Here is a 27,264-nt window from a genome sequence, read left to right as displayed (position 1 = left end):
GAGCCTCTCTGAACCTCTGTTTCCGTATCTGTGAATCTCACCCACCTGGCCCGTGGCCAGCGCATGTATAAGCGGGGGCGAGTATTATGATAATTGTAACAGATGGAATCCCAGGCCTCCCAGGAAGAACGGAGAGAAACTTCCCCGACTCGGCATTCTCCATCGCCCTCCTGCCGTGTTAGGCTTGGCTGTTGCTCACACCGCACCGACCACTCCTGCTATCTCTGAGCTTCACCCCCTGGAAGGCAGCGCCGTCTCGTGTCCCAGGGGGCTATCGTGGAGCAGGTGCTCAGGACGTCATCTGTTTAATGAAATGAATGAATGAAGGCAGGCTCCAAACAGTGGCCAAAAACCGAGGGAGCTCCGTCAAGTGCTTATTATCGGCTCGGCGCTTTGGGGAAGAGCTCTGCTCAGCTGTGGGTGGGGAACCCAGCCGACCGGGGTCCAGAGAGGCTCTGACCCGGCAGGTGCAGGGCAGAGATGGGCCGCACCTGCTTGCCACGACCTCCAGGTCCCCCCACTCGGGGTGTCGGCACAGAGTCTGCCCGAGGCCTGGGGTTTGGGGGCTTTGGGGGATCGAGGGAGAGGCTAGAAGGAAAGGGACCTTGGTGAAGCACCTGCTCTGTTCCAGAGCTACACTTGAGGGTGTTTCCCAATGGCCCTGCGGGAGGCCACCATTCTCCACAATGTTACCAAGGAGGAGGAGACCGAGGCTCTGAGAAGCAAACTGGCTTCCTGAGGCCACCGATCCAGAAACCAGCCCGGACTGGGATTCTGGGGCCTGGACAGTCGGCAGGGTCCTCCCTCAGTCCCAGCCCCCACCTCCCTTCCTGGCTCCTCACTGCGTGGGAAAGCCCACGGTTGAGAGAGATTCTTTTCGCATAAGGCATCAACCCTGATCAAAATGCCTTTATTTCTGCCATTCAGTGGTTATCGGCTAAAACATCAATAAATCACTTATAAGACCCATTCAAATGGGATGGGCTGCTGAGAACAGGGTTGACGGCAGAAAGGAGGTAGACAAGGATCCCAAAATCTTAAAATCTTAGACTCTCCACGTGAGAGGCCACCTTAAACACCGCCCGCCCACGCCCCCTCCGCCCGCCCCAGGTGAACAGCAATTCCTGATTGTGTCTGTGGGTAACTGGGGCTCGGGGAGGGGACTTGCCCAGGGGGAGCCAGGATGCCATCCCGGAGGTCACGGGCCACCTCGAAGGACGCCCCCGACCCCGACCACATGCGCACTCCCAGGACCATCCCTCTCTCAGCCTGGGGAAGGCCCTCCAGTGGGGCGGTTCCTGAAGCTGTGTACGTGTGTCTCACTGCACGTCTGTGAGGGGTCCTGGGGTGACGGCTTTACTGCTGCAGAAACAGGACGAGGCGGTGACCCAACGGCACCCGCTTCATAAGAAGAAAAGCAAAGTCATGAAACCCTTACTATCTGCCAGGCTCTTTCCTAAACGCTCGATACAGATCAACTTCCCTCATTCTGGCAAGAACCCCAGGAGGTGTGCAATGTCGTTATCTCCACTTGACAGATGTGAACACTGAGGTCCAGAAGCGTGGTGTGCCCTGACAAGGACCCAAACCCGGTCAGCCTGGTCCCAGAGTCTGACCCTCTCTCCTGCCTTGAGGTCAGGACACTCACTCCAGTCCTACCGACCCCCGGCCAGGCTCTTTCCGGATTCTTCCTCGTGGGGCCAGTGAGCAGACGACACTGGGCTTGGCCATCGCTGACCGTCTCCTCCAGGGGCGGACCCGGCCCCCTCTCGCCTTGACCACCTCCCTCTCCCTCCGGTCCCTGAGCAGAGGAAGAGCCTCCGTCTGCCCCGCCTCACCTCGCCCCCCCCGACCAAGCCAAGTGCCCGTTCCTTCACTCAACACCTATTTCCTGAGCACCTCCTGGGTGAGGGTTACTATGCTGGGGACTGAGGAACCTGACAGGAGGGATCCAGGTATAGCTTTGACTTCCGGGGGGACAGACAGCAAGATCGCATCACTCAGTGGCAGCCCAGGACCCTGCAGAGTGTAGGACAGGGAGGTGACAGGGGCAGGGACCTCTGGGGCAGGGCTTCTGCACAGGAAGAGAAGGCTCCCGGCCACCAGGGTCAGGTGGCCCTGCCCTGGTGTGGGCAGTGGTGGGAGCAGGCATGGGAGGAGGTCCTGCCAGCCTCACCGCCCAGTCCGGGCAGACGGCCCTCTGTCTTCAGAACCAGAGAAAAGTACCCAGCACCACAGACATAAAGCCTAGGGTTCCTCCTGGACCCAGAGCTTCACAGAGGCTGGGAGACTTGTCCAGGTCACCAGTGACTCAGCAAGACCTGAGGGTTAGGACCAGGGTCTCCTGGCTACCAGCAGGAGTCCTGCCCTCACCTCCGCCTCTGGCTCCTCCACTAGGCCACCTGCATCTCCAGGTAATTTTCCACCCAGAAGCCCAGGTGGCCTCAGCTCTGAACTTGGCCACGATGGAGCCTCTGCATCCCTCCTACCTGCTCCCTACTCAGCGGGGTGACCCTCAGCAAGGACTCTGGCTCCCCAGCCTCAGCTTCCCAGTCAGGGAAGTGGGAACCGCCCAGAGGACATGATCCAGCTGCCCTGAAGATGAAACGGAACCTCTGTGTTCAGAGAGGCCCAGTTCCCTGGGAGGCTCTTCGTAAAGACTGGAGTTATCAGGGAGATGAACCCGGGGAGCCCGGCTGACGCCCTCCCCGCATTCCAGCTCCCTAATGATCCCGGCGGGGACAGAGGAAATGAACTGGTGTCCAAGCCTGCCCGAAAGATTCCATTCCACCGCCCTGCGCAGCCGCTGCAAATGGTCTGCACCGGAATATTATCTGGGTGTATTTACGGTATCTTACTGGAAACCACAAAGTGCACTGTATTTTTTTTTCTCTTTTGCTATTTAAAGCCGACAGGTCAGAAAGTGAGCAATCTGCAGTGACACCAGCCGAAATATATGATGATTTGGAAAACATACAGATGGAAAAAGCTGGCCTCTACCAGCCCCGTGGCATGGCGCTCACAGCCCTCCCTGGGCTCAGAATGCCACACCTGGCTGTCTCCGAGCTGAGGAACTGGGGGGGGCCTCTGGATGAACGGAAGAGTGGGGGCTTCAGCAGCATGTGTCTTGGCTGAGCCCGGCTGAAGGGACAGGCCCACAGAGCTGATCTCTGGTCCCCAGCCTCCGCCCTTCTCTCCTGCCTCCACTGCAGCATCTCTTCCCAGTGAGCAAGGCTGGAGCGCACTGCTGCCGCTGGTCAAGGGTCAACAACAAACCTGCAGAAGATTATCCAAACACCTGAGGGTTTTTTTTTTAATACTTGTACAGTGCAGTAAATAGGCCCATAGATGTATCAGAATCTAATTCAAAATAGCCATACGATTGACTGATACTGGCTCAGATGGTAAAGAATCTGCCTGCAATGCAGGAATTCCTGGGTTGGGAAGATCCCCTGGAGAAGGAATTGGCAACCCACTCCAGTATTCTTGCCTGGAGAATCCCATGGACAGAGGAGCCTGGTGGCTACAGAGTCTCACAGAGTCGGACATGACAGAGCAGTTAACACACACATGCGTACTATATCTTCCTATGATTTAACTGTAAATACATTTATAAAACAAAGCAACGCTCATGGCATCCCTCCTCCTCCAGACTTTCTGCCTTCAGTCTGCAGATACCCTTCCTCTCCCCCCGACTCAGTAAGAGGCCGAGTCGCCGAGGGGTCTCAGAGCAGGGCTGGGGCAGGGCAGGGCCGATCCAGCTGGGTTGACATCCCAGCTCCACTTCCTAGGGGTGGGGCCTGGGGTGAGTTGTCTGACCTCTCAAGGCCTCAGTTTCCTCCTCTGTGGAATGGGAATAATAAAGCACCTGCCTCCTAAGGCTGTTAGGAAGATGAAACAAGCCAAGGCACCAGCCAGGAAACCAAGAGCGCGCCTGGGAGGGGTGGGTGAGCAGTGGCGCTTCCTAGGAGGGTTAGTGGTTACCATCTCCCTCAAGGCGCAGCTTGGGGTCCCCTCCGAGCGGCCTGCCTGACATCCCCTCCATGGCTTGCGGCTCAGCACCTTCACCATCCTTATTCTGTGTTGAATTCAAAGATCAGTTCAACACATAGGACCCAGATTACTCATCTGCGACGCCTTGGCAGTTGAATGAATGAACGTGCGTGTAAAGGCGTGCGAGAGGGTGAGAGTGTGTCTGTCGACCAGAGGAAAGCTGGCAAGAGAACGTTTTAACAAAAGAGTCATCTCAAAGAATAGTGTCAGGAGAGCTAAAACCCAGGATGAACTGAGGCTTGCAAAAAAAAAAAAAAAGATGCACACGAGACAAAAAGTCCTTTGTTAGCTGCGTTCTAAACAAGAATAGGGAAAGAATAGGTCTTTTGCTCTGGCAAGATGGCGTATTGTTAAGAAATGGCAGAGAGAAAGTGGAGCTGGCCTGCCCCTTGCTTCTGTCTGTCTCTCTGGAAAGGTCTTCAAATCACCCCTCCAAGCAGTCATCCACTCACCAGACATGGGCTCCATCCACCCTCCCAGCCTGAGATGGGGGGAAAGACGGAGCCATTGTGCAAGGCATGCGGATTCCCAGACCCAGGATCCTGGGCCCAGCCGGTCACCCTGGGGAGAGGGGCAAGCTACTCTAGACCACCAGGGAGGAGAAGCAGTGAAACAGGACAGGAGCAGAAGCCCTGTCCACGTTGCCCGGCTGGTAGGCAGAGGAGGGTGGCCCCCAGCGCCTGAGGCCTAGGTCACCGCTGCCCTTCCCTGGAAAAATTCCGCAGGGGCGTACCAAACAGGAGGTCGTGAGTATTTGAAAAAGAATGCAGCCGTCCCCAGGAGCGCATGTCAGGAAATCACCATTTCTCTGTTGACGATAATGCTGGACGCCTAGCAGATTTCTGTATGTGCTAAGAATCTGATCGTTCCCACATCCTGTCTCTTCCCTGGACACAGAGGAGAGAGGGTCTTCAGAGAGCTCTCTGCACCCCCTTCCCCTGGCAGGCCCTGCGGGAAGGATCCATCCCCACCCCCGTCCCCCAGTGTCCAGCTGGTGCCCAGGTCAGTCTGCCCCCTTCTCCCCCGCCCTCCGCTCTGGCCGGGGTCACACCTGCAGGCCTCCTGTGACTGCCCCTCCCCACCACGCCCTTCCTCTCCCAGGTTGCAGCGGCCCATTTTAGGTGACCCAGCGGGCAGCCTTCCACGCTCCAGTCCAGTGCCATCCGCCCGGTGCCCAGCCCTCTTCTGGCAGACTCCCAGGGCACACTCCAGCCCCAACTTCGCTGTCTGTCCCCAGCAGATGGTGGGCACCCTGAGGGCAGGCCCAGTGGCCGATTCATCAGCCGTTTATCACACGGAAGACTCCAGTAAATATCTGTGGGGCCAATGAATGAATGAGTGGGTGGACACAAGGGGCAGGGGAGACCCACGAGCACTTAACTCACATGAATTCAACCAAATGCACCTAAAATAAAGTTAGCATACTGTACGGGTGGGACTGTTACCTGGTGCAGCCGCTATGGAAAAAGAGTGTGGAGAGTCCTCAGAAAACTAAAAATAGGGACTTCCTGGTGGTCCAGCGGCTAAGACACAGTGCTCCCAAGACAGAGGGCCTGAGTTCCATCCCTGGTCAGGGAACCAGATCCGTAGGATGCAACTAAGCATTCACACACCACAACTAGGGACCCTGCATCATGCCACAACCAAGACCCGGCTGCTGCTGCTGCTGCTAAGTCGCGGCAGTCGTGTCCGACTCTGTGCGACCCCATAGACGGCAGCCCACCAGGCTCCCCCGTCCCTGGGATTCTCCAGGCAAGAGTACTGGAGTGGGTTGCCATTTCCTTCTCCAGGGCATGAAAGTGAAAAGTGAAAGTGGAGTCGCTCAGTCGTGTCCGACTCAGTGACCCCATGGACTGCAGCCCGCCAGGCTCCTCCGTTCATGGGATTTTCCAGGCAAGAGTACTGGAGTGGGGTGCCATTGCCTTCTCCAAAGACCCGGCACAGCCAAATAAATAGATAAATATGTTTTTAAAAAATTAAAAATAGAACCAGCATATAGCAATTCTACTTCTGGGTATATAGCCAAAGAAAATGAAAGTGCTAACTCAAAAATATTTGTACCCTCAAGTTCATCACAGCATTATTTACAATAGCCAAGACATGCAAATATCCTGAGAATCTATTGACAGACGAATGGATAAAGAAGTGATACATACATACAGGTAGGGGTGTGTGTGTGTGTGTGTGTGTGTGTGTGTGTGTGTGTGTGTGTGTGTGTGTGTGTGTGTGTGTGTGTGTGTGTGTGTGTGTGTACGCGTGTGCGCACATGAAAAGAAGTGAAGGTGTTTGTCACTTAGTCGTGTCTGACTCTTTTGCGACCCTATGGACCAAGAATACTGGAGTGGGTTGCCATTCTCTCCTCCATGGGATCTTCCAACCCAGGGATCAAACCCGAGTCTCCTGCACTGCAGGCAGATTCTTTACTATCTGAGCCACCAGGGGAGCCCATACATATACATATATAAATATACATATACATACACACACGTGTATACATACAACAGAATATTATTCAGCCACAAAAAAGAAGGAAATCCTGCCATCTGCAACATCATGGATGGACCATGAGGGCAGAGAAAGACAAATACGATATGATCTCACTTATATATGGAATTGTAAAAAAATATGAAAAAAATACTGTGTGAATACTTTGCAGACAGCACATCTTCATTCTATCTGCTGTACACAAGTTACACACGCACAGAAATGTTTTCCTGTACTTGTATAAAGAACCAGGTATTCTGAATGTTATGGCTGATTTAAGGGACTTTGGAGACTGATGCTGATGGAATGGATCTCACCGTCCACGTCCACATCAGACACTGGAGCGTGGCCCTGCTGTGTCCTTGGGAAAGGATGCTGGACTTGCAGGCGGGTGAATACACTTTTGGTGGATTCCCGGTTAGTCTGAAAGCCCTGGGACAAGCATGGCCCATCTATGAGGGTCCCCAGAGCACCGTTTTCTGGGGTGGGTGCCTTGGAAAAGCAGTTCCAGCAGACTGCCAGTGAGCCCGAGGTCTGGGGTGAGGGGACCCCCCAGGGAAGCCTGCTCCAGGTGCTCTCTTGTCTGCAGGACTCCTCAGAGCCTCTAATGCAGGGAGCACAGCATGCTGAGTTCCCAAACTGATCATCCAGGGAGCCCTCCTTCTCACCCCAGGGGGAAGGGCTAGAGATCTGTGTTCCCCCGAACAGATGGAGTAACTGGTCCTCCTGAGTCGCACCTTGGTGGGGGGCACTCTCCCCTAGGCAGTGACCTAGACAACACTCATTCTACTTGAAGCAATGCAAACGTGGGAAGAGAGCTAACAGAAAGCTGGGCTAAGACAGGTCAGAACGACCACGTGCAGGAATGAACAATCAGGGTTGTATTTTGGGTCAGAAACGGAAACCATTCGCTCAAAGAGGACAGAGCGCGTCCCCGTGTGCGGTGCACCCAGACCTGGGGCGGGAAGACGAGCAAGACCCTCGAGGGCTCAGAGCGGCTGGAGGTGGAGGGCAGTGTGGAGAGGGCCTGCCTGGGAAGCAAGCATGTCTCCACGTGTTTCCTGAGCACCTACTGTGTCCCAGGCCTTGGGGGTCACAGAGAGAAGATGGTTGACAGGTCCATGCTTCCAGGGTCGGGGACTGATGTCAGACACACACCGCCTCGCCAAAGCACGCAGTCACTTCTGAAAGTGGTAAGTGCTGTGAAGACAACAGCACGAGTGACCTGCGGGGGAGGCTGTCATGACCAGGTGGTCAAAGAAGGCCTCCTGGAGGAGGTGGCATCTGGGTGGAGGGCTGCACAGCGCTGGGCTATGCGAGGTCCCCACCATCGCTCAGCAGCTTGGCCCTGTCGCCCTTCTGCTCTGACTCCTCTTCCAGGAGGAACTGGGGGGGCGTCTGCACAGGTACCCCGGCGGGCCCCCACATCCACTGAGTTGCCCTGGAGTAGCAAGTGATGCGAAGAAAACCACGGAAGGCGAGGGGCAACTAGGGACGGGCAGTCTACACTACACAGCAGGTCCTGGCGAGCAGCGGGCACGCGAGCTGAGGGTGGAAGGACCAGAGGGCGTCCAGGTTGAGGACCAGCCGGGGCAAAGGCTCCGAGGGGGGAAGGACTTGTTACGCGTGAGGGTAGGGGGTGGGGAGACAGGGTCAGGATGCAAGTCACGGAGGTCAGCAAAGGACCAGGGGAGGGTCAGCATCTTGTTCCCAGAGTAACAGGGAGGGTTTTCCAAAGGGAGACACCGTGGTCAAAGCAACAGAGAGGAGAGGCTTTGCTGGGAGCCGTGTGGTTGGGGGTGGGGGCAGCGTATTAGGGGCTGATGGAGTTGGGTGACATCTCTGAAGATGGAGATTCGAACCAGGAGGTGATGGTGGAGGTGGGGAGAAGGAGACAGACTGGGGGATATGCTTCGTAGGATCAAAACGATGAGCTCAGGTTAGAAACGGGAGCAACAGCCTCTCCCCTTTCTATTCCACATCTTCTTTTTCTGGAATAACCAGGAATAAAATCCAGAGCACCCCCAGTTCCTTGAGTTTGTCTTCATATCAGAGAGGCACGGGGGCCTCCTGGGAGGGTGAAGGGACGCCCCCCAAGGGCCCACACCCTTTGGGTGCCAGGGCTTTACGTCCAGGGGGTGCTGCCGCCTGCCACCTGGCAAGGTGGGCCATGGGACGTGGACGCCAGCTCATTTGGACACCCCACGGCCCACTGGCACAACCAGCCTGTTGGATACACGGCGGCCTCGAGAGTCGTACAGTCTGTTAGGACCACACAAACAAGAATCTCTGCAGCTACAGGAAACTCGTCACCCATCTCAGTCTTGCCATAAAACAGCCACATGACATGGTCAGCCTCCACCTGGTGCTGCGCTGAGATGCAGATGCAAGAAGCCAACAAGGTGATGGGTGAGGAAGGGCTGCCTTGACTCTGCCCACCCCCCCCCACCCCCATCAAGGCTCAACGAGAAGATGAAAGACGGGGGTGAGGCCCCAGGTGACCCACCCTCCCTGGGGCCCTATGCAGGGACTGGGATGCAGCCCTCACCCCCTACCTACGACATGACACGACCACGTACAACCTGACGGAAAATGGGCAACAAGAATGAATGGGCAACTCACCCAAGACTAAACCTGCTCAGCCAGCAAATACAGGAAGAGATTTCAACCCCGTGACTTCAAGGACATGCAAATCACGATAATGGTGAGAAAGCATTTCACATCACCCCGCAGGCAACAAGGAAGACCTCTGGACAATCCTTAGTGCTGGAGAGGCCACGGGTCAACACTGCGGGCTGGGGGAGTGGCACGTGGCGCAATCACTGGGGCAAGCAGGCTTGTCCTCACCCGCTGCCACCAGCAACTCCACAGCTCATTATAGACGCCAAAGACACACACAGGGGCCCGGGACATGCGCACAGGGAGGCCTGCAGGGGCCCTGTTAGTAACAGCCAGACACCCCCCAGCCAGCGTGTGGGCGCACAGACGGGGTCTATTCACCATGGCTGTCATGAATCAACCACAGCAACAAACGGGACTTCCCTGGTGGTCCAGCGGTTAAGAATCCGCCTTGCAATGCAGGGGACGCAGGTTTGAACCCTGGTCAGGGGAACTAAGATCCCACATGCCATGGAGCAGCTAAGCCTGCACACCACAGCTACTGAGCCCTAGTACTCTGCAGCCCGAGCACAAGTAGAAGCGTCACATACAGCAACGAAAGATCCCGATGCCGCAACTAAGACCCGATGCAGCCAAATAAAAAATATGTTTTTAAAAAGACAGCTACAAGGAACAACACATACGAGCTTTGTTAATGGTGATGGGGAAAAAAAGTAAATTCCAAAAGACCGCATATTATGTGATGCCTTTCCTCTGTAAAATTAACCACAACTCAAAATAATGTGCTTCCGGGGAATCTATCAGGATAAATCAGACATCAAGATTCAGGAGAGACAAAGTGTGACTTGGGAGGCAGAGACAGAAGTCGCCTGAGAAATGCTCACAAGAGGTATAAACTGAACTTGCTCTCCTTGTCATCTTGGTGGATTCGAGGGGGAGTTCATCCTTTTATTTAAGCAGAGAAAAAGCCTGGAGTGAGGGCTGAATGCCTTCTTGGGTCCCCCAGGGCCACACTGTTGATAAACCTGATGAGGGGTCACGTAATGCCTGGCACGTAAGGCCCTTGATAGCTGGCCTGTGGTCTCACCTGAGGCTACTGACCCCTTGCCTCCTGAGGCCGCAGACCCCCGCTGCCCCCCTCCCTTAGCAATCACACGTCCATGTCTTTTCCCCACTCTTCCCTCCGCCTGGGATCCCATTCACTGACCAGTGAAATTCCTCCCACCCTTCAAGACCCAGAGCAAGCCCATCTCCACTGTCCAGTCTGCTCTTTCCACCTGGGCGTCTCGCCTCTGAGCACCCAGCACTCCTCACATGCTTTTCCCTAAAGTGCAGACCATCCTGCTGTCTGGGTTGCTTGTTAAGGGCTCCACTGGGTCCCCCAAACTTCATACGCTCAGCCCTAACCCCCAGGGCCTCAGAACATGTCTGTATTTGGAGGCATGGCCTGTAAAGAGGGGGTTGAGTTACAAGGAGGCCACTAGGCTGAGCCGTCCTCCAACCTGACCGGTGTCCTTAGAAGAGGAGATTAGGGCAGAGACATCAGGGCACCTGCAAAGACCAAGTGAGCTCACAGGAAGACGGCGACCACCTACACACCAAGCACAGGGGCCTCAGAAGAAGCCGAGCCTGCCTGCGCCCTGATCGCAGCCTCCATCCCCAGGATGTGCGTGGAACCTGCCCAGTCTGCGGCCCTTATACGCCGCCCAAGCTGCCCCCCTCCCTGGAAGATGGTCGGAGTGCGGCTCCCAGGCCTGTACAACATCAGCCCTGTTGCCTGTGGTCCCTGTGATGGTTTGGGATGGACGTTCGCTCCCGAGTCAGGCCCCAGATTCCACCAGAGTGAGCCCCAGGCCGCTCGCAGGCCTGTCGCTCTCAAACTGCAATCCCAGGGTTTTTCTTGGAGCCTCTGTTTGCTTAAAACCCCTGAGGCCACCTCTCCTACTGGAGCCTCCTCTGCAAGAATGCTCCTTGCCCCAGGCCTCTGCTCCTGCTGGGAATATACTGGTAGTATAAAGGAGAAATGCAGACTGATGGTATTCCCCCACCCCTGCCGCCTCAGCCTGCAACAGACCCCTCAATTCCGCAGCTCTGGGCAGCTGGGGAGCCGCTGGCCAGCAGGGCCTCCTTCGTTCCGGGGCTCCCTACACTGGAGCCCCACTTTTGCACCATGCCTGGCACTATCACAATGCCACCAACGGGCTAGCTATTCCAAGACTATCAGTGAGACTGGGATCAGCCCAGCCCCAGAAGACCATGCCACTCACTGTTGCTGACCTTGGGCAAGTCCCCCTGAGCCTTAGTTTCCCCATACGTAACACCTCACTTGTTAACAAAGATCCAGCTAAAATGCCAGCACCCAGGCCTGGGTCCCCAAAACAGAGGGTAGAGACATGGGCAAGAGAAGGCGAGAAAAGCACGAGGGACCACGAGCAAGAGCTCAGAAGACGGTGGGAGAGGAGGCGAGGCGCAAGGGATGTGTGGTACCAAGGCCCCTGAGCAGGACCCAGGGAACAGGGTGAAGCTGGGTGGGCGAGAGGATGAGAAGGTGGGAACAGATGAGGACAGGGGGCCGCGGTAGACGGAGAAGCAGGTGGGATTTCATTCTGAGGCCGGGAGAGCCTCCCAAGGAGGTTAAGCGGGAGACAAGGGATTCCGGTTTCCATTTACAAGGGTCAGTCCCGCCCATAGGAGGTCTTCAGGGCGGCCGGGGGCAGGTAGGGGGCTGGGGGTGCCTGGGGAGCCCTGAGGTGCTCCCAAAGGCTGGGGTGAGGACATGGAGCAGTGGGCAGATCCGGGTGGATCTTTCCGACATGAACTAGATTTGCTGCTGTCAGGGCCACGGGACATGGAGAACCCAGGGGTGTCCCTAGAGCAGTCGAGCGGGCTGGGGTGAACCACTGCGGCCCAGGGACCCCAAGCTGACCTCACTTCCAGAGAAGTGCCCCGCTTCTCGGCTCAGCAGTGGGCCTGCATGGTTCCCGGCCCCCCAGGTCCAGACGCACACAAGCGAGAAGACACACAACACGGCCTTCCCCACCCGGTGCGGGCCTCCCGGCCACCAACACTGCTCCGATGCCCTTTCCACCAGGCTTCCTTATCGCCTTGGAGACCAGATGTGTGGCCCGGTACTGTGTGTGTGTCTGTGTGTGTTTAACTGCACAATGCACCATTCCCATAAAACAGGGGCTGGAAATCCGAATGCCCACAGAGGCCAGGCAGGTCGTATCAGGGCAGCGGATGGACATGCGTAGGGGCGGGCCCTGTGGCAGTGACTGGGCTGCCCAGGCTCCATCGGCAGGGCGCTGCATTCTCAGCTGCAGCCCATCACTAGCTCAGTGGACACAGGTATAAGCTATCAGTAGCTCTTCCAAGTTTTGCAAAAGAAGCCAGAAGTTCATGTTTTTAGGTGAAACGGATAACTTGAAAATTCGGGCGTCAACTTACAGACCGGTATCAGTGCTCTATCAGCCAGTTAGCCTTTGGGCCCCTGGTCTGCAGCTCCACCGTGAACAGATGGTGGCTGGATTCAAACCAGAGAGCTGACTCCCCTACCCCCTCACCGGACCTGAATTCTGCACCTGCAGGATCCCAGAGCTGGGGCGTTCCAACCTGGGGCAGGGGAAGGGGGTCCCGGAGCACTCCCGAGGCCTCCTGGTCTCCCCACGGCTTGTCAGACCCCGCTCAGGGCGCCTGGGTAGCACATACCCACTTTGAGCTCCTTGCCGAAGACGGTGCGCTCCCCCAGCGCTGAGCAGTTCCAGCGGCCATTGCGGAATTGAAACTGACACTCGTCCAGGCCCATTTGCGAGCCTTCTCCTATGACGATGATGGCGTCGGGCCGGCTCTGGCAGATCGCCCGCTGTCTGGGAGCCAGGCCTGGGATCTTGTTACAGATGATGCTTGCGCCCAGAGCTACCACCGAGGAGAAGCCACTGGAGCAGGGGACACAGAGAGACGGAGCGTTAGGCCAGCAAGGTGGAGGGGCAGGGCCCAGCCTGCAGACCCTCCCTGGGTGTCCAGCCCTGCCTCCCCCCACCACCACTCCCATCACGGGTCTCTCAGCTTCTGATACTGCACGCCCAACCCATGTTCGCGCATTTATCATCCCCATCAGCACCTGGGTATGTTCAATATTAGGAGTAATTTCCTTTTTAGACACAAAGAAAGATGACGCTGGTCACAAACATACTGCCACACGAACTCAGCCAGCTTCCTCTGTATCTTTGGGAGGTTTCAATCGAGATGAAGTTTAGAATCATGCAAAATGGAACTGATAACTGTTTAGGGATCATCTCTGTGTGATGAAACTGCAAAGGTAACCCCTCAGTTCCACAAAGCAGTTGCCTCTAAAAAGGCAGCGGGTGCACAGATATTCGTTAAAGAAAAAAACATTTAGATGTGTTATATATGTATTGTGGATGTACGTGTTTCATTATAAACACATCTTTAAAAAGCAACTCTAAAGAGAAAAAAAGAATGAAAAAGAAACAAATAAGAAAAAAACAGGAAAAACATTTTTTAATGGGAGAAAAAGAAAAAAATAGGAAAAACAGAAAACAATAAAAAGCAATTGTGAATAAAAGTTGCAGTCTTTCCTTCCTGCAAGCCCATGGAGTATGTGGATCCCCCTCCGGACACAAGTGGCCTAGAGGATGCTCACGACCAGGGCAGCGAGGTTCCTGTCTTCCTCACTCACTCGCTGCACGGGTCCATACCAGACACCTGTCAGGGCACCAGGCTCAGACAGGCGAGGCCCTGCCCTCGAGGGAGCCACCAAAGGACACAATGTACACACCAGATAAACTCAACAGGCCATTCAGTGATGCACACTACTAAGAAAATAAGGGAAGATGCTGTGACAGCAAGTAGGGGAGGGGAGGGGTGGGGCCGCTTCAGCTGGAGTGATCAAGGAGGGCCTCCCTGAGGAGGTGACAGTGCAGCGGAACCCTGAAGGGTTGGGAACCAGCCGTGGGAAGGTCTGAGGCAGAGTATTCCGGGCGGGGGTGGGGGGGCGTGGCGGGAACAAAAGATGCGAAGTTCCGGGAGGGGGACAAACTTGGGATCTCCAAGGAACAGAAAGAAGCCACAGAAGCCAGCTGGGAACCAGGGCTCAGGGAAGGGGAGAGCCTGGAGAGAGGTGACGGCTGGCGGTGGGGGCATTGCCAAGCACGGGAGGGCTGGAAGCTGGTCACTGGCAGGGTCCCCCCACCTCCAGCCCTAGGCAGGAGAGCACTGTGGGACTCCAGGACGAGGGCAGGGAACGTGGGCAGGCCAGAGGTGGCAGTGGCTTGGCCTTGGTGGCAGCAGTGCGGGGTGGCTGCGGATGGAGTGATCCAACGCTGCCAGTGGGCTCGGGCAAGGGCACAGGGAAAGACAGGCGATGGTGTGAGCCATGGGCATCTGGCCTGAGCGTGGGGCCGCTTCCTAGCATCAAGGTAACCCCAGAGAGGCTCCGATGGCAGTGCTGACCGTGGAGCCAGCCCTCTCCTTACACAAAGATGGCCCACTTGTCTGAGGGTCTTGTTGTGTGTAATCCTTGAAAGGTCATCAAGCATCCTCTGAACAAGAAGACCTCTCTCGGGTTGTAGTAACAAGCTCCGGTGGACACGGCCAAGGTCAGTGCCCTCGCCGAGCTGAGCGCCTCATCCTTCCTGCCCAGGCTCAGCTGTGGGAAGTCGGTCCAGGATTGGGATTCGCCAAGGGGAGGGGCCCCCACTGCTCTCCAAGCGTGTAACAAACCACCCCTGCCCTCTTTCCCACCACCCCTGCCACACACCAGCCCTCCTCCTTCCGCCTCGGGTCCTTGATCCTCGCCGGCCCCTTTCCCGGGAAGCTCTCGCCCCCTGAGCTTTCCGTGCATGGCCTCTTGCCATCAGCCATGTGACCTTGAGGGTCCCCTCCCTGACCATCCCGCTTAAAGGAGCCTGCCTCCCCACTCCATCCCTCCTAACTTTCCATCCCAATCGTGAGCTTCAGAAATGTCCCTCAGGCTGCGTGCCTGCCACACAGAGGCACCCCAGCTATGCCTTGGACGCATCCGTGAGCTTTGCAGGATGCCTACTATATACACAAAGGCAGTGTGGCCAGTGCCGCCACACACACTGGCCCACTAGGTCTTTCTGAACAGCCCTCCTGGGCAGGGACCATCGCGTTCATTTCACGTGTCCACTCTGCACAGCTGAAAGAGGCTCACAGAGGGTGAGACCTGGAGACTGGCAAGTGCTCTCGGTCATTTGCCTCAGCCACTAAAACACAGAGCTAGAAGGTTTGCACTATTTGAGAGAGAGGCAGCATAAAAAGAGTAAGTCAAGTGGCGATGCTCTGGCCACAAGATGGGAGAGACCTCTGAACACCTAGCTGACCACCAGGAAACCCCCTCCACCGGCAGAGAGTGAAATTATATATTTGGGTAAAAAAAAAAATTCACAGGCACAAATAGTCTCAAAGCTAAGCGTTCAGGCCTAGGGTGCCACCGAAGCTTCCTTCACCTAGAAGCTGTGTGACCTTGGGCAGGTTATATTTCCTCTCTGCCCTTCGGTTTCCGCATTGCTAAAATGAGGGTATTAACTAGACCTCGTCTCAAAGGGCGGCTGAAAAATTTAACATGGGAAGTGCTCCAAAGGTGTCAGGCACACAGTGAGCACTCAATAAATGAGCGGCTGTAGTAGTTACTGTTATAGGGTCTGACTGTTACAAAAGGTTTGTGCCTGAGTCACCAGAACTATCCAGATAAGAATACACAGGTGCCTTGCCATCCATCGGAACCGGAGGGCCTCTCCCGCCGAGAGAGCCGTCAAACTTCACCCTTCGTGCCCATTTTACAGATGGATAAGCCGAGGTGCAGAGAGCAGCAGGGCCTGGCCCCAAACCACCCTGCCACTCCCCGCCTGACCCGGCCCTCTCTCCCCACCCCAAAGGGCGGCCGCCCGACGGAAGGCGGGCGCCCTCCCTGGCTCCAGCGCTCCCTCCCTCCGTCCCTCTGGGCAGCTGGATCCCTGCGGGGACGGTGAGGTCTCGGCGCCGGCGGCGGGAGGTCGGGCGGGCGGGGCGGCCAGGGGAGGTTATTTTCTGTTTTCCCTTTCTCTCTCCCCTCCCGGCTCCCTCCGCCCCGCTTCTAATTAAAAAGGAGATAAAGCCGCACGCGGCCAGCGCCAATCAGCCCCACCGGCTTCCTGGATGCGCGCGGGGCGGCGGGGCGCGGGCCAAGATGAAGATTAAAGCAGGGGGGAAAAAAAAGCCACCCAGACGCGGGCGAATCAATAACACTTAAAACAGCCGCAGGCAGGCAGCGCGCGAGCCCCGCAGCCGCCTCCCGGCCCGCGGTCACGGCTGGCAGCCGCCCGGGCCGCTCCGTGCGCACCTGCTGGCCGCCTCGGCCGGTCAACTTGCGAGATCGCCGGAGCCGCGGGGCGGGGAGGCGGGGGAAGCCAGTGACAAAACACAAAGGATCCATCTCACACACACACACACACACACCGCCGCAGACCCTGCAGTCCGCCCCCTCCCCAAGCGGAGCTGGGGGCGCCGCTCGTGTGAAACCTGCCAAGGTGGCCCCGGCGCGTCGGAACCCCCTATCCATCCCTGGAGCCCCCGCCCCCACGCTTCACGCGCAGTATCTCCGAAGTACAAAGGGTGACTGGCCCTGCAAACGCAGCTCCGAGACGCGTCCCGGGCCGCCCCCTCCCACCTTCCAGCCCGAGCGCCGCCCCCGGCCCACCTCCTAGAAACGCCGGGGTGAGGCGGGGAAGGCCGCTCGGCGGATGCGCCGGCCGCCTCGGGTGCCCAGCTTTAGGGGGCGGGCTGTCCCGCCTCTCGCCGGCGCTGGCTCGCGAGCTGGCGTCCCTGGGTGTCTAGGGCCAGCTCCAGCTCTACCCTTGTGTGCGTCTGCTCGGGTGGCTGGCGCTGTCCCCTCGGCCTGGGGGTCTGAGGGTCCCTGGAAACGCGTGGTGCCCAGGCCTCTCTCTGTGCTTTGGCCCAGCGAACGTCCCTCCCTCCGGGTACCTGTTCCCTGCTCGCAGACCCGCCCCGCCTGCCACCCGGGGACTGCCCTGCACTAGGAGCGGCTGTGCCCGCCCCTCTGTGGACACTTTCTCTCGGGCTCTGGGGGCTGAGCTCCCTGGAAGTGGCTGTGGTCCTGGCTGGTGTTCCCATGCCCCGGTCTGAGTGTGCCTGAGAGGCGCTGACCCTTTGCAGCGGGGGACCCTCTTCAGAGTCCTTGGCTCGGAGGTGGGGGGCTTCCTCCTCGGGCATTCCCAGGACTGCCGGTCCCCCTGCCCGCGTCTCCGGAGCTGTGCGCGCCCCTGGGGCTCGAGTCTGCGGGGGCCCTTTGTGCGCCCACCGCTCCCGCACCTCACCCCCTCGGCCTCTCTGCGGAGCCAAGGAAGTTGGCGGCCGGCGGCGGCTCAACCCCTCCCCGAGACACGCCAACTTTGCCGGGACGCGCGTGCAGGGGGTGCGAGCGGCCCTTACCCGATCCGGAGGTAGACCATGCCCAGGCTGAGAAAGAGGTGGCCCAGGCAGCGCCGCGCTTTCCGATTCATAGTCCCCGCTGGCCGCCGGGGCCGCGGGCCGGGCCGGGCTGATCCCGCGGGCCGGCCCTGGCGGGGCAATCCACATAGCCCGCCCTGGAGGAGCGGGCCGAGGCTTCCCGAGGCCGTCTGTCGTGCGCCCGTCCGCGCGCTCGGCGCCGGAGCCTCACCGGGAGCGCGGGAGCCACCGAGCCCCGGGGAGGAGGGAGGAGCGAGCGCGGCGCGGGGCGACGCCGGGCTGCGCGCGAGCGGCCCGGGCGAGTGTGCGAGGCGCGGGGCGTGCGGGGGCGCTCCAGCCGCCCGCCCCCGCCCCTCCCACCGTCCCCCGCCCCCTCCCCCCCCGCCTCCCCGGAGCGCCCGCCCCGCGCCCCCGCGCCCGCGGGACCGGGCCGCCTGCTCCGAGCGCGCTCGCGCTTGCCCCACGCGCTCCCGCGGCGCCCCCTCCCGGCTCCGGGGCGCCCAGCCGGGTTGGGGGCAACGGGAGTCGGCACAAGCCGCCCCTCCGGCGCCAACTCGCGAACTGCGGGGCGAACGGACCCGCGGGGACAGCCCTCGGGTTGGGGGCGAATCGGGGTTCGGCCGAGAACCCTCGCTCGCGCCCGGGCCTGCCTCCCCGTCCCGCCTAGTGCTCGGAGCTGGGGGGTCGTGGAGAGCTCACCCCGGTCCCACCCTCTCCCCAGCTTCGGGGGAGGGCGCCCCCTTTCGCAGGGATAGTGGCGGAGGCGGATGACTTGGCTCAGCGTATGCCTCCTCACCCCCGTCTATTCCAGGCGGGGCGGCAGGTGGGTGCCCAGGTGAGACAGCCTCCGCTGGGATCCCGCTCCTGAGGACAGTCAGAGTCAGGTGGAGGCCTGGGCGCCCCGCTCGCAACCGCCCGAGGGCTCTGGGCGCAGCCGGCGGCTCAGCGCGCGCTCGCGGCGACACCTGGCGGGCGGTGCAGGTCGGCCTGGCTCGCTCGCGGGGACAGCGTCCAAGAGGTGCTGACCCCTTCCCGTGATACACAGCCCAGTCCAGTGAGCTAGGGGCTTTGGGACTCAGATTGCAACGAAAGAAATCGAGGCTGAGGGCAGCGAAGGTGTTTTCCCAAAGACACCAGCTGGTGGAGTGACCGAGCCAGATTGCAAACAAGGCGTGCGTGATTCTAGTGAACAGCTCCCGGCTCTCCAGGGTTATTACTTCTGAATGGCTTTTCTAAATCACACAAGGTCCATGAAAACCACTATTTTAGCGTCCATTCCCGTTGCACAGATGTCTGTGCCACGCCCCCGGAGGGGGGTGGCGCCGCGGATATTTTAGGGAATAAGTACAACATCCTCTCCCAGCTGGTGGGGGAGGCAGACCCGAAGTAAACAAGTGCATAATTGGAGACGTCAGAGGGGCAGGTGCAGATGTTAAGACAGAGTGATGGGGAGAGACAGCACTGGGGCTGGAGGGTTGATTTTAGACGTGAGACCTGAAGGGCAGGGAGGAGAGGGTCCAGCAGTGCAGGAAGCAGGAAGGCAGGACAGAGGTTCACGGGTGGGCAGGAGCCCCAGGAGGGGAGGAGGGCTGTGCTCCAGAGAGAAGGAAGGTCAGCGAGGCGGGAGGGGGGAAATGGCGTAGGGACCCCATGGAGCTCCCTGGGCAGGCGAGCAGCCATCCCCCTCCTGTCTCTCCCAGCCCTGAGCAGCCTGCCTCCAGAAGGTCACTCAAATGTGCTCTTTCTTTTCTACACGCACTGTCATTCTTAGACCAAAGACACACTCAGGTCACAAATATTAGGGGACATTCACAACCAAGGACTGGTTCACAGCCAGGACGTTGGGGCAGGTAGATCAAATAAATCATTCAGTGTCTGTCCTCCAGAAGCAAGTAGTTTGAGGACCAGTTTAATCATCACATAGGTAGCACGTGCTGCATGCCAGGTGTGATAATTAAGAACTTTACAGCATATTAACTCATTTAGTCCTCTCAGGATACTATGGTGTTACTCTTCTTGCTAATATGAATGGAGTGTTGAAGGGAATGGGGTGGGGAGGGCTGCAGAGATGAGGCCCAAGAGGAGGTCTGGGGATAAATTCAGGGTACAAGCTCTGCGAGATGGTGAGGGACAGGGAAGCCTGGTGTGCTGCAATCCGTGGGGTTTGAAAGAGTCAGAATGGCTCAGCGACTGAACAAGGAAAGTGCATAAGTATGGGCCTTCTCCGGAAGAGAAGCGGGGGTGTGACAGCCTCCGATTTGTGCTTCAGAAGGCACATGGCAGCTGTTATGGGACCAGTAGAGGGAGGCAGGACAGGAGGTGGGAGGTCATTGAGGGGAGAGAAGGCTCAGGTTGGACAAGGCTCAAGGAGACCAGTGGATGGAGACAGTCTGAAGGCAGGGGAGACGGGGTGAAGAGGCCCCAGGATGGGATTCTGCCCTGGGAGACAGGGTGGTTGATGAGGACAACATGGAGCGGGCACAGGAGAAGCTGGTCTGAGGCCCATGAACTTGGTTTTGGAGGTAATGAGTTTGATGTGCCTGTAGACCACTGATCGGACAGGTGAACGTGTGTGCCGGGAGTGAGGGTGTGAGCTTCCGAGGGTGACTGAGGTCTCTGCAGCTAGCAGTGGGCAGTCAGTTAAGCCAAGGCGGGGATGGGACGCTGCCTTGGGAGGCAGAGAGGCTGAAAGTGAAAGTGTTAGTCCGACTCTTTGCCGCCCCATAGACTGCAGCCCACCAGGCTCCTCTGTCCATGGAATCCTCCAGGCAAGAACACTGGAGTGGACTGCCGTTCCCTTCTCCAGGGGATCTTCCCAACCCAGGGATCGAACTCAGGTCTCCTGCGTTGCAGGCAGATTCCTTACTGTTTGAGGCACAAGGGAAGCCCCCAAAGAGAGGCTGAGTATGATGGAAAGAACCAGCTGGGAGCGGGAGCAGCTGGAGTGGCTTGGAAGTCACTGAGAGAGCCGGGAAGGAGCAAGGAGCTTGCAGGGTCAGACTCTGCAGGGGAGGTGAGGGCATTTGGCATTTAGAGACCCTCTCTTGAGCCACTTCCCACGGGCCTGGGGCGGGGCTGGGGGCTTTGGCGCCCCCTGCTGGAGTCAGAGGCTGCTTGGTTCCCAAGGCTTGCAGTAATGGGTCCTAACCTGGTGGGGTGGTTGCCAGACTAACTCTTAAGTGTGGGCTCTTAGAGGGGGTCAAAGCCTGGCTCCACATTTGTCTCTGTGACCTTGGGAAAGGTCCTCACATCTCTTCTTGGCGTGTCTGTAAACTAGGGGTGGCAACAGGTTCTACCTCCGAGCATCGTGAGGTTTGAGCACCTCACATAAGGTGCTCAGAAGGCGGCCTGGAGCACGGTAAGGGCCGTGGACGCATTTGGGATGTTAAATCAATGGAGGTGGCCACAGACGCCACTTGGTGACACCACTAATCATGAAAGGACATTGTGTGTAAGACAGTCCCTACCTTCATTTGTGCTTACAAGAAAAATGTCAGCAATGCAAACCAGAGGCGAAGCTTTCATCACTAAAGTATTTGGAGGGCGTGGAGATTCCCAAGAGCCAGGCTCCCAGTGACCTGCTGCCTGGGGCATCCTGTGGGGGCAAGTTGGGCCCTTTCCAGCACGAGGAGCACAGAGCCGTGGGGCATGGAGCAGAGCGCTCTTGTGGGAGCCAGGAGGATGACATTCTCCTTGGTCACTACTCTGCGTGGCTCCGAGGAAGTCACTGCATGTCACCTCCTCTGCAAACTGGGGTGAGGATGATAACGCTCCCTCATGAATTATATGCAGTCCTGTATGTGAGCATTTAGCAGAGCGTCTGGTAGATATCATGCACGCAGCATGTGATAGCTACTTGATGCTGATGAAGATGATTTCGGTGATAATATTGTATATTGGGATCCAGCCCTTTCAGGCCTTCAGGAATCTTAAAGGTCATCTAGATCAGTGTTTTTCAAACTTCCAGGTGCAACAGAATGACTTGGTTACCAAAAAAAAGTGCCCAGGTCCTCTCCTGGATTTCCTGGTGGAGGTGGGCATCGCTTCTCTGCTTATAACCAGCTCCCAAGGTACCAGCCAAGTCTGGCTTCATTGGAGCCCAGGCCTCACACAGAGCCTATCCCCCTTTGGACCTTTCCTGGCTGAGTGGTGGCCACTGTGCCCGGAGCTCTCAGCAGGAGGCAGCTCACTTCGATTCAGGTAAGGGAAGAGCAGGTCTCCACCATCTCTGGGCCTTGATGTCTCCAGCTCAGACACGGCTGCCCTATGTCTGCATCTCCCCCAAAGGAACTTCTGCAGACCCTTAGTTTTCCAGAGACAAGCTCAAGGGTCCAAGAGGGAGAATTTTAAAATTGTCTTTTATTTCAGTGCAACGTGAATAGAACATCCACGGATCTTGGACGATTGGGGATGACAGCTTTCTGACTGAAGGCCACCCTCTGCTGACTACCCTGCTTGAGTTTATCTCTGTGTTGACTGCCATTGACTATATTTAATCTTTAACTTGCTGACTTTAGAAGAGCCTATACTTCGTTTTATAACAGTATATGCTAAACAATGTAATACAGGCAGACCTCTGAGTTATCGTGGGTTTGGTTCCAGACCACCAGTGATCCAGACAGTAATGCAAATATCTCAATAAAGCAAGTCACAAGAATTTTTTGGTTTCCCAGTGCATATAAAGCTATGTTTATACTGTACTATATGATAGTCTGTTACATGTGCAATAGCATTATGTCCAAAAAAAGTACACACTTTAATTTAAAAATACTTTGCTGCTAAAAAATGCTAACCATCATCTGACCCTTCAGTGAGCTGTGGCCTTTTTGCAACAGTAATGTAATGCCCACCCATCAGAGACCACCTTAGCAAATATAATAATGTTGAAAAAGTTGAAATATTTCGAGAATTACCAGAATGTGGCACAGAGACCCAAAGCAAGCAAATGCCATTGGAAAATGGGTGTTGATAGATTTACTGAACACAGGGTTGCCACAAACCTTCAATTTGTAAAAAAAAATCTTTGAACCACACTACAGCGAGGTATGTCTGTAACAAAAATTGGTCAAATGGACATTTGGTGCAGAGGAGGAGCACAAAGCCTTCTCAAGCTTAAGAAACCCTGTCCATGTTTGTTTCCAAGGACTGTCATGGTTTGTGAGCCCATAGGTGGATCCTCACATGGGATTTTCCACTGACCTTGGGGTTAAAGTCATTACAAGGCCATTGTACACTAACTGTAGTGTGTGGGAGGGGATGGGGAGCTTGGAGCTTGGTGGTACCAGAATCCCCTTTGTCCCTTCTGGACTCCATCCTTCCCGTTTGTACGTTGAGCAGTTTGGACAAGTCTAGTGCATCTTCCAGAGGCAAGTATAAGACCTGACACCTGGTTTGCCATGAGGAGTCTACAGCCAGTGGTTTTATCTGTGAGGCTTCACATCCAGGCCAGAGTGCCAAGAACAGGAGGAGCTGGTGGGGACAGATGAAAAAGCCAAGTCCCCCTTCAGAGCCCATTTCTACCCGCGTGACCTTGAACGAGCGACTCATCCCCAAGGCCCTGTTTTCTCATCTTCCTGCCATAGGCACTCATCCTTCTGCCATAAGGTCCCTGAGAAGCCCCTTCTGGAAAGCACCTAGAGCTATTCTTACACACAACTGAGTGCTCCAGCCACATGAGCCTCACTGACTGCTGGCAGCTCACGTGGGCTTCTGGTCACCTTGGGAGGAAGGTGCTTATCACAATTCCGCCCCCAAGGTCTTCCTCAGGATAATCTGTCCCTGGTGATTCATCTCGTGGGCTGGGTCCTTCCTATTGGGCCTGAAATATCTCCCTCCCTGCACCATTCCTGGGTCAGGCCTGTGACCCCCCCCCCATGTGACTTCCTCCAGGGACTGGCCATGGGCCCCTGCCCACCAGCCAGTCCTCCAGTCCCTGGCTGGGGACCCATTTTGGGCCTGACATATCCGACAGGGCTCAGTCGGGGCGGAGGAAACCCACAGCGTGTTGTGCTGGGGAAAAAGTGCATTCCTGTGTCCAGCCCCCACCCTGGTCCAGCCGCACCTCTGCTTTCAGTGGGCTGGGCTTCCGCTGCACATCCTGGCCCAGCCCAGCCCTTTATCACCCGGCTGCCACGTGGTGCCCTACCCCTCGGGCACACACATCTCCAGGGAGGCTTCTGGGCTGGCTGGGGCAGAGGGCTTGGCCAGTGTGGTAGCTTCCCCCCAAGTTTGTGGAAGCAATCTTTTTCTGGAGCCAAGGACAGCTCTTTGGAGAAGGTCAGGAGAGGGGCACGCACCTCCCAGCTCCACTGAGAACTTGTTCTGTGACTTTGGGAAAGTGAGTCTACCTCTCTGGATCTTAGCTTCCCCAATTTTAAATAGAGAGAAAATACCATCTCCAGTTGCTGTGAGACTAAAGAAGGTAATACAAGTACACTGATGCCCAGGTTCTACCTCCAACCAGTAAATCAGCATTTCTGAGGGGTAGGTCCCAGGCATTGAACACAGGGTGGGATGGAAAAAATGGTGAATAGCCAAAGCTTTAAAGCAGACCAACATGGGTTTGAATTCTGGCTCTGTTATATGACGGTGCCTTGAATAGATCATTAGCATCTCAGAGCCTCCGCTGACTTGTCCATCAGATGGGAAACTAGTACTCACTTCCCAGTGCTGTTAGGAGAATTAAAGGGAGTGACTGCTACCAGCTGCTTAGCACTTAGGGAGCACTCAAGTGACCCTGTGAGGACAGCCCCTTTTCGAGTCGCCACTAAACATCCAGCAAGTCTGTGCCTGACCCACAGCTGGCACTTCAAACAAACATCTATGAGTGAATGATGAGGCTGTTGTGACTATAGATTAAAAAGTGATGAAGAAATACAAGTTACCATTGAAGATGAAGCTTCTGTCTTTTGACTTAAACCGCATTTCCCGGCATCGTCCGCAGAGCGCCCTTCTGCCCAGAGACTCAGGTGCACGTCTCCAGGCTCCTAGTTCCTCAGGTTCCTCCTCGTTTGCCGACCTCTGGCTACCATTCTGAGAAGGATGGCAGTCTGGAAAACAAGAAGCGTCGGGGGATATGGTCAAGCTGCCATTGCAGCTCAGGCTGCCCAACTCTGGGCTTTATTATTTTCCCCCAAGTGAAAGAAACTTGTCATTGTTTAGACCCCGGTTGCGGATTTTTGTTTCTACAATAGGAAAGGAGATGCTTCCCTCATTGTCCTACTTTCGGTCCACAGTTCTCAGCCTCCGGGTAAGTCTAGGACAAGACTAGCAGCCTGTGTCACTCATTCCCTCCTCAGACCTCTGGGGCTGGGTTAGAGGCACCACAGGGAATGTGCCCAGCTCTGAAACTGAGCCCTGGGGCAGAATTAGCTGTGTGTCTTGTCCAGCCCCCTCTGGCCTCCCCAGAAGGTTCCCCCTCCCCTTCCCCAGATGCCAACCTCGTACCAAAGCTCCTGTCTCCTGGGTAGTCTTTGGAGTTAGGAAAATCTAACTCAGAATCTTGACTCCTCCACTGATCTGCCACAGGCAACATGTCTTTCAACAAACCTCGAGGTTCACATTCGTCAGTTGAGGCTATGCCCACCAAGAGATAAAACTAAACATGGAACTCAGAGGGGGGAAAGCCAAGGTAATAGGGCTAGAGGTGAGTAATGCTCCCAAATAAACCCAGAACTAGCACTAAATATCCAAGGGAAGGGATGTGGCAGAGTAAATGTAATATTGAAGACCTTGGCATTACGAAAACAATAGCCCAACAGCAGAATGTTGGGTGTAGGCATGAAGAAAGTGTGAGGAACTTACTTTTTTCATCCTTCATAGTAGGGAAAAGGGCTCCCCTGGTGGCTCAGAGGGTAAAGCGTCTGCCTGCAATGCGGGAGACCTGGGTTCGATCCCTAGGTCGGAAAGATTCCCCTGGAGAAAGAAATGGCAACCCACTCCAGTACTTTTGCCTGGAAAATGCCATGGACAGAGGAGCCTGGTAGAGTACAGTCAATGGGACTTTCATAGTCAGGAAAAATTGAGCCAAGAGCAAAACGTGTAACTTAAAGAGAACCAATAACCCCCAACTTCTCAATGTTCTTTATAATCTTGGGTGGGGAGTCTTGTAGGAAATATCTGTCATGGTAGCAAACAATAAATCAAATTAGCAACTGCTTTTATTTCATTTATATTCTTTTTATTTTGTTAAATTCAAGTATAATAAGCTTCATATATTTTATTTTAAAATTTAACAAATAGTGTGATCCCCCTTCACAGAATTCTTTCTTTGATTCCTTTTGCCCTCCCTCCCTTCCATCCAACCTCCCTCCAGTCTTTTCTCCTTCTTGCCTCCTGCCATATATAGGCCTACAAAGATATCTGTGATGATGTTTCTAATATTAATCTTGGACATTTGGGGTACTAGAATTTGCTATGATTACCCCTACCCCCATCCCCAAATTTTGCAGCATTTTGCTATCTAGCTTGAATTCTTTAGAAAAGCATTTAGCAATTTTATGAAGAAGATAAAATCATGCCCCCCCCCAAATTAACCGCACTTAGTTCGTAGGGTTTGTGAGCATTGAATAAGATGACCAGGAAAGCACCTGGCATAGTGTGGCCCCCAGATCCCTGCCCTGTCATAACATGTCCTGTCCCTGCTCCTCCTACATGGAAGCCCCATTCTTCTCCCTTTGGCAAACTTCTATTCATCCTTCAAAATGGATTCCAAAGTGAAGAATTTCCTGACACCTATGTCCCATTAATCAGATCCTCTACTCTGGACACAGTCCACGTAGTGACAGCTCAGCCTCCAGGGGTTCAGAGGTCTTGGGTACGGAGACCACCTGGGGCAGCCCAGCTCCTGTTTTACTGACTTCTACTGTTTTTTGGCCTTCAGGCCTCCCTTAATTCCCCAATCTTTCAGTATATCCTTTCAAACAATTGTTTTCATTTAAATTCCTAAATCCAGTTTCTGCAGCTTGCAATTCAAGTACCCACCTGTTGCCCTGCCTCCCTAGCTCTGAGTTCCAGGCTAGGAAACGTTTGTGGATGAATCTCATTGGAGGCCGTGGACTATCCTTTCCTCAACCCAACCTTCTGAAGGACACGGAATGGGACTGACACCTGTGCAACCTCATTCTTCCAGGTCCTGGGCAGGGGCGCCCACAGAGAGTTCTTGCTTGTAAAGGAACTGGTCCTTTACTGAGAGGAAACTGGGCGACTTGCTGGAAGACACACAGCTATGGACGGACAGGCAGCGGGCCGGGTCTCCAGGCATGTCTCCGCACTCAGGGCCGGACCCTAGCTGTCCTGTCCCCGGCTCTCCCCTGCGTCCAACCTCCGTCTAGCTCACAGAGCGACACGCGCTCCCCAGCTCCTCAGCCCCGCCACGAGCCCCGGGACGACGGGGTTATCAGCAGCTCCAGTCTGCAGATGCAGAGACCGAGACTCGGCGGGGAGGGGTCGGCCCCAAGGTCCTCCGGTTGCAATGTGGGGGCCTGGACACGAGACGAGGCCGCGACGGTCCAAAACCCAGGGGCTGCCCCTCAGCCCGCGTGGCCTCTGCGACGCGGAAACCCGGGCGGACCCTGCGGGGTGGTGTACGACCGGCTCCCTCAGAGCGGCCCGGCCGCT

General features: G+C 56.2%; 1 protein-coding gene and 1 long non-coding RNA gene across 2 annotated transcripts in view; one reads left to right on the top strand and one right to left on the bottom strand.

Moving 5' to 3' along the window:
* Nucleotides 1-18,023, bottom strand: part of WNT7A (Wnt family member 7A) — a 64,367-nt gene extending 46,344 nt beyond the window's left edge. Inside the window, exons 1-2 of the mRNA XM_081526687.1 lie at nt 17,629-18,023; nt 12,865-13,091 (exon numbers count right to left, since the gene is read on the bottom strand). Coding sequence (XP_081382813.1) covers nt 12,865-13,091; nt 17,629-17,699 — 298 coding nt within the window. The 5' untranslated portion in view covers nt 17,700-18,023. The remainder of the gene's footprint in view (nt 1-12,864; nt 13,092-17,628) is intronic.
* On the top strand, nt 14,161-22,300 carry LOC145520387 (uncharacterized). The gene is made up of 3 exons (XR_014064443.1): nt 14,161-14,296; nt 14,703-14,774; nt 22,015-22,300. It is a non-coding gene; the product is annotated as an uncharacterized LOC145520387 (long non-coding RNA).
* The last annotated feature ends 4,964 nt before the right edge of the window (nt 22,301-27,264 follow it).

This window comes from Giraffa tippelskirchi, chromosome 9 (genome assembly GCF_054371585.1).
Source record: "Giraffa tippelskirchi isolate mGirTip1 chromosome 9, T2T-mGirTip1v1.2.pri, whole genome shotgun sequence".
NCBI classification, from domain to species: Eukaryota; Metazoa; Chordata; class Mammalia; order Artiodactyla; family Giraffidae; genus Giraffa; species Giraffa tippelskirchi.
The sequence above is the reverse complement of the archived record's forward strand: the minus strand, read 5'-3'. Positions and strand labels throughout refer to the sequence as shown.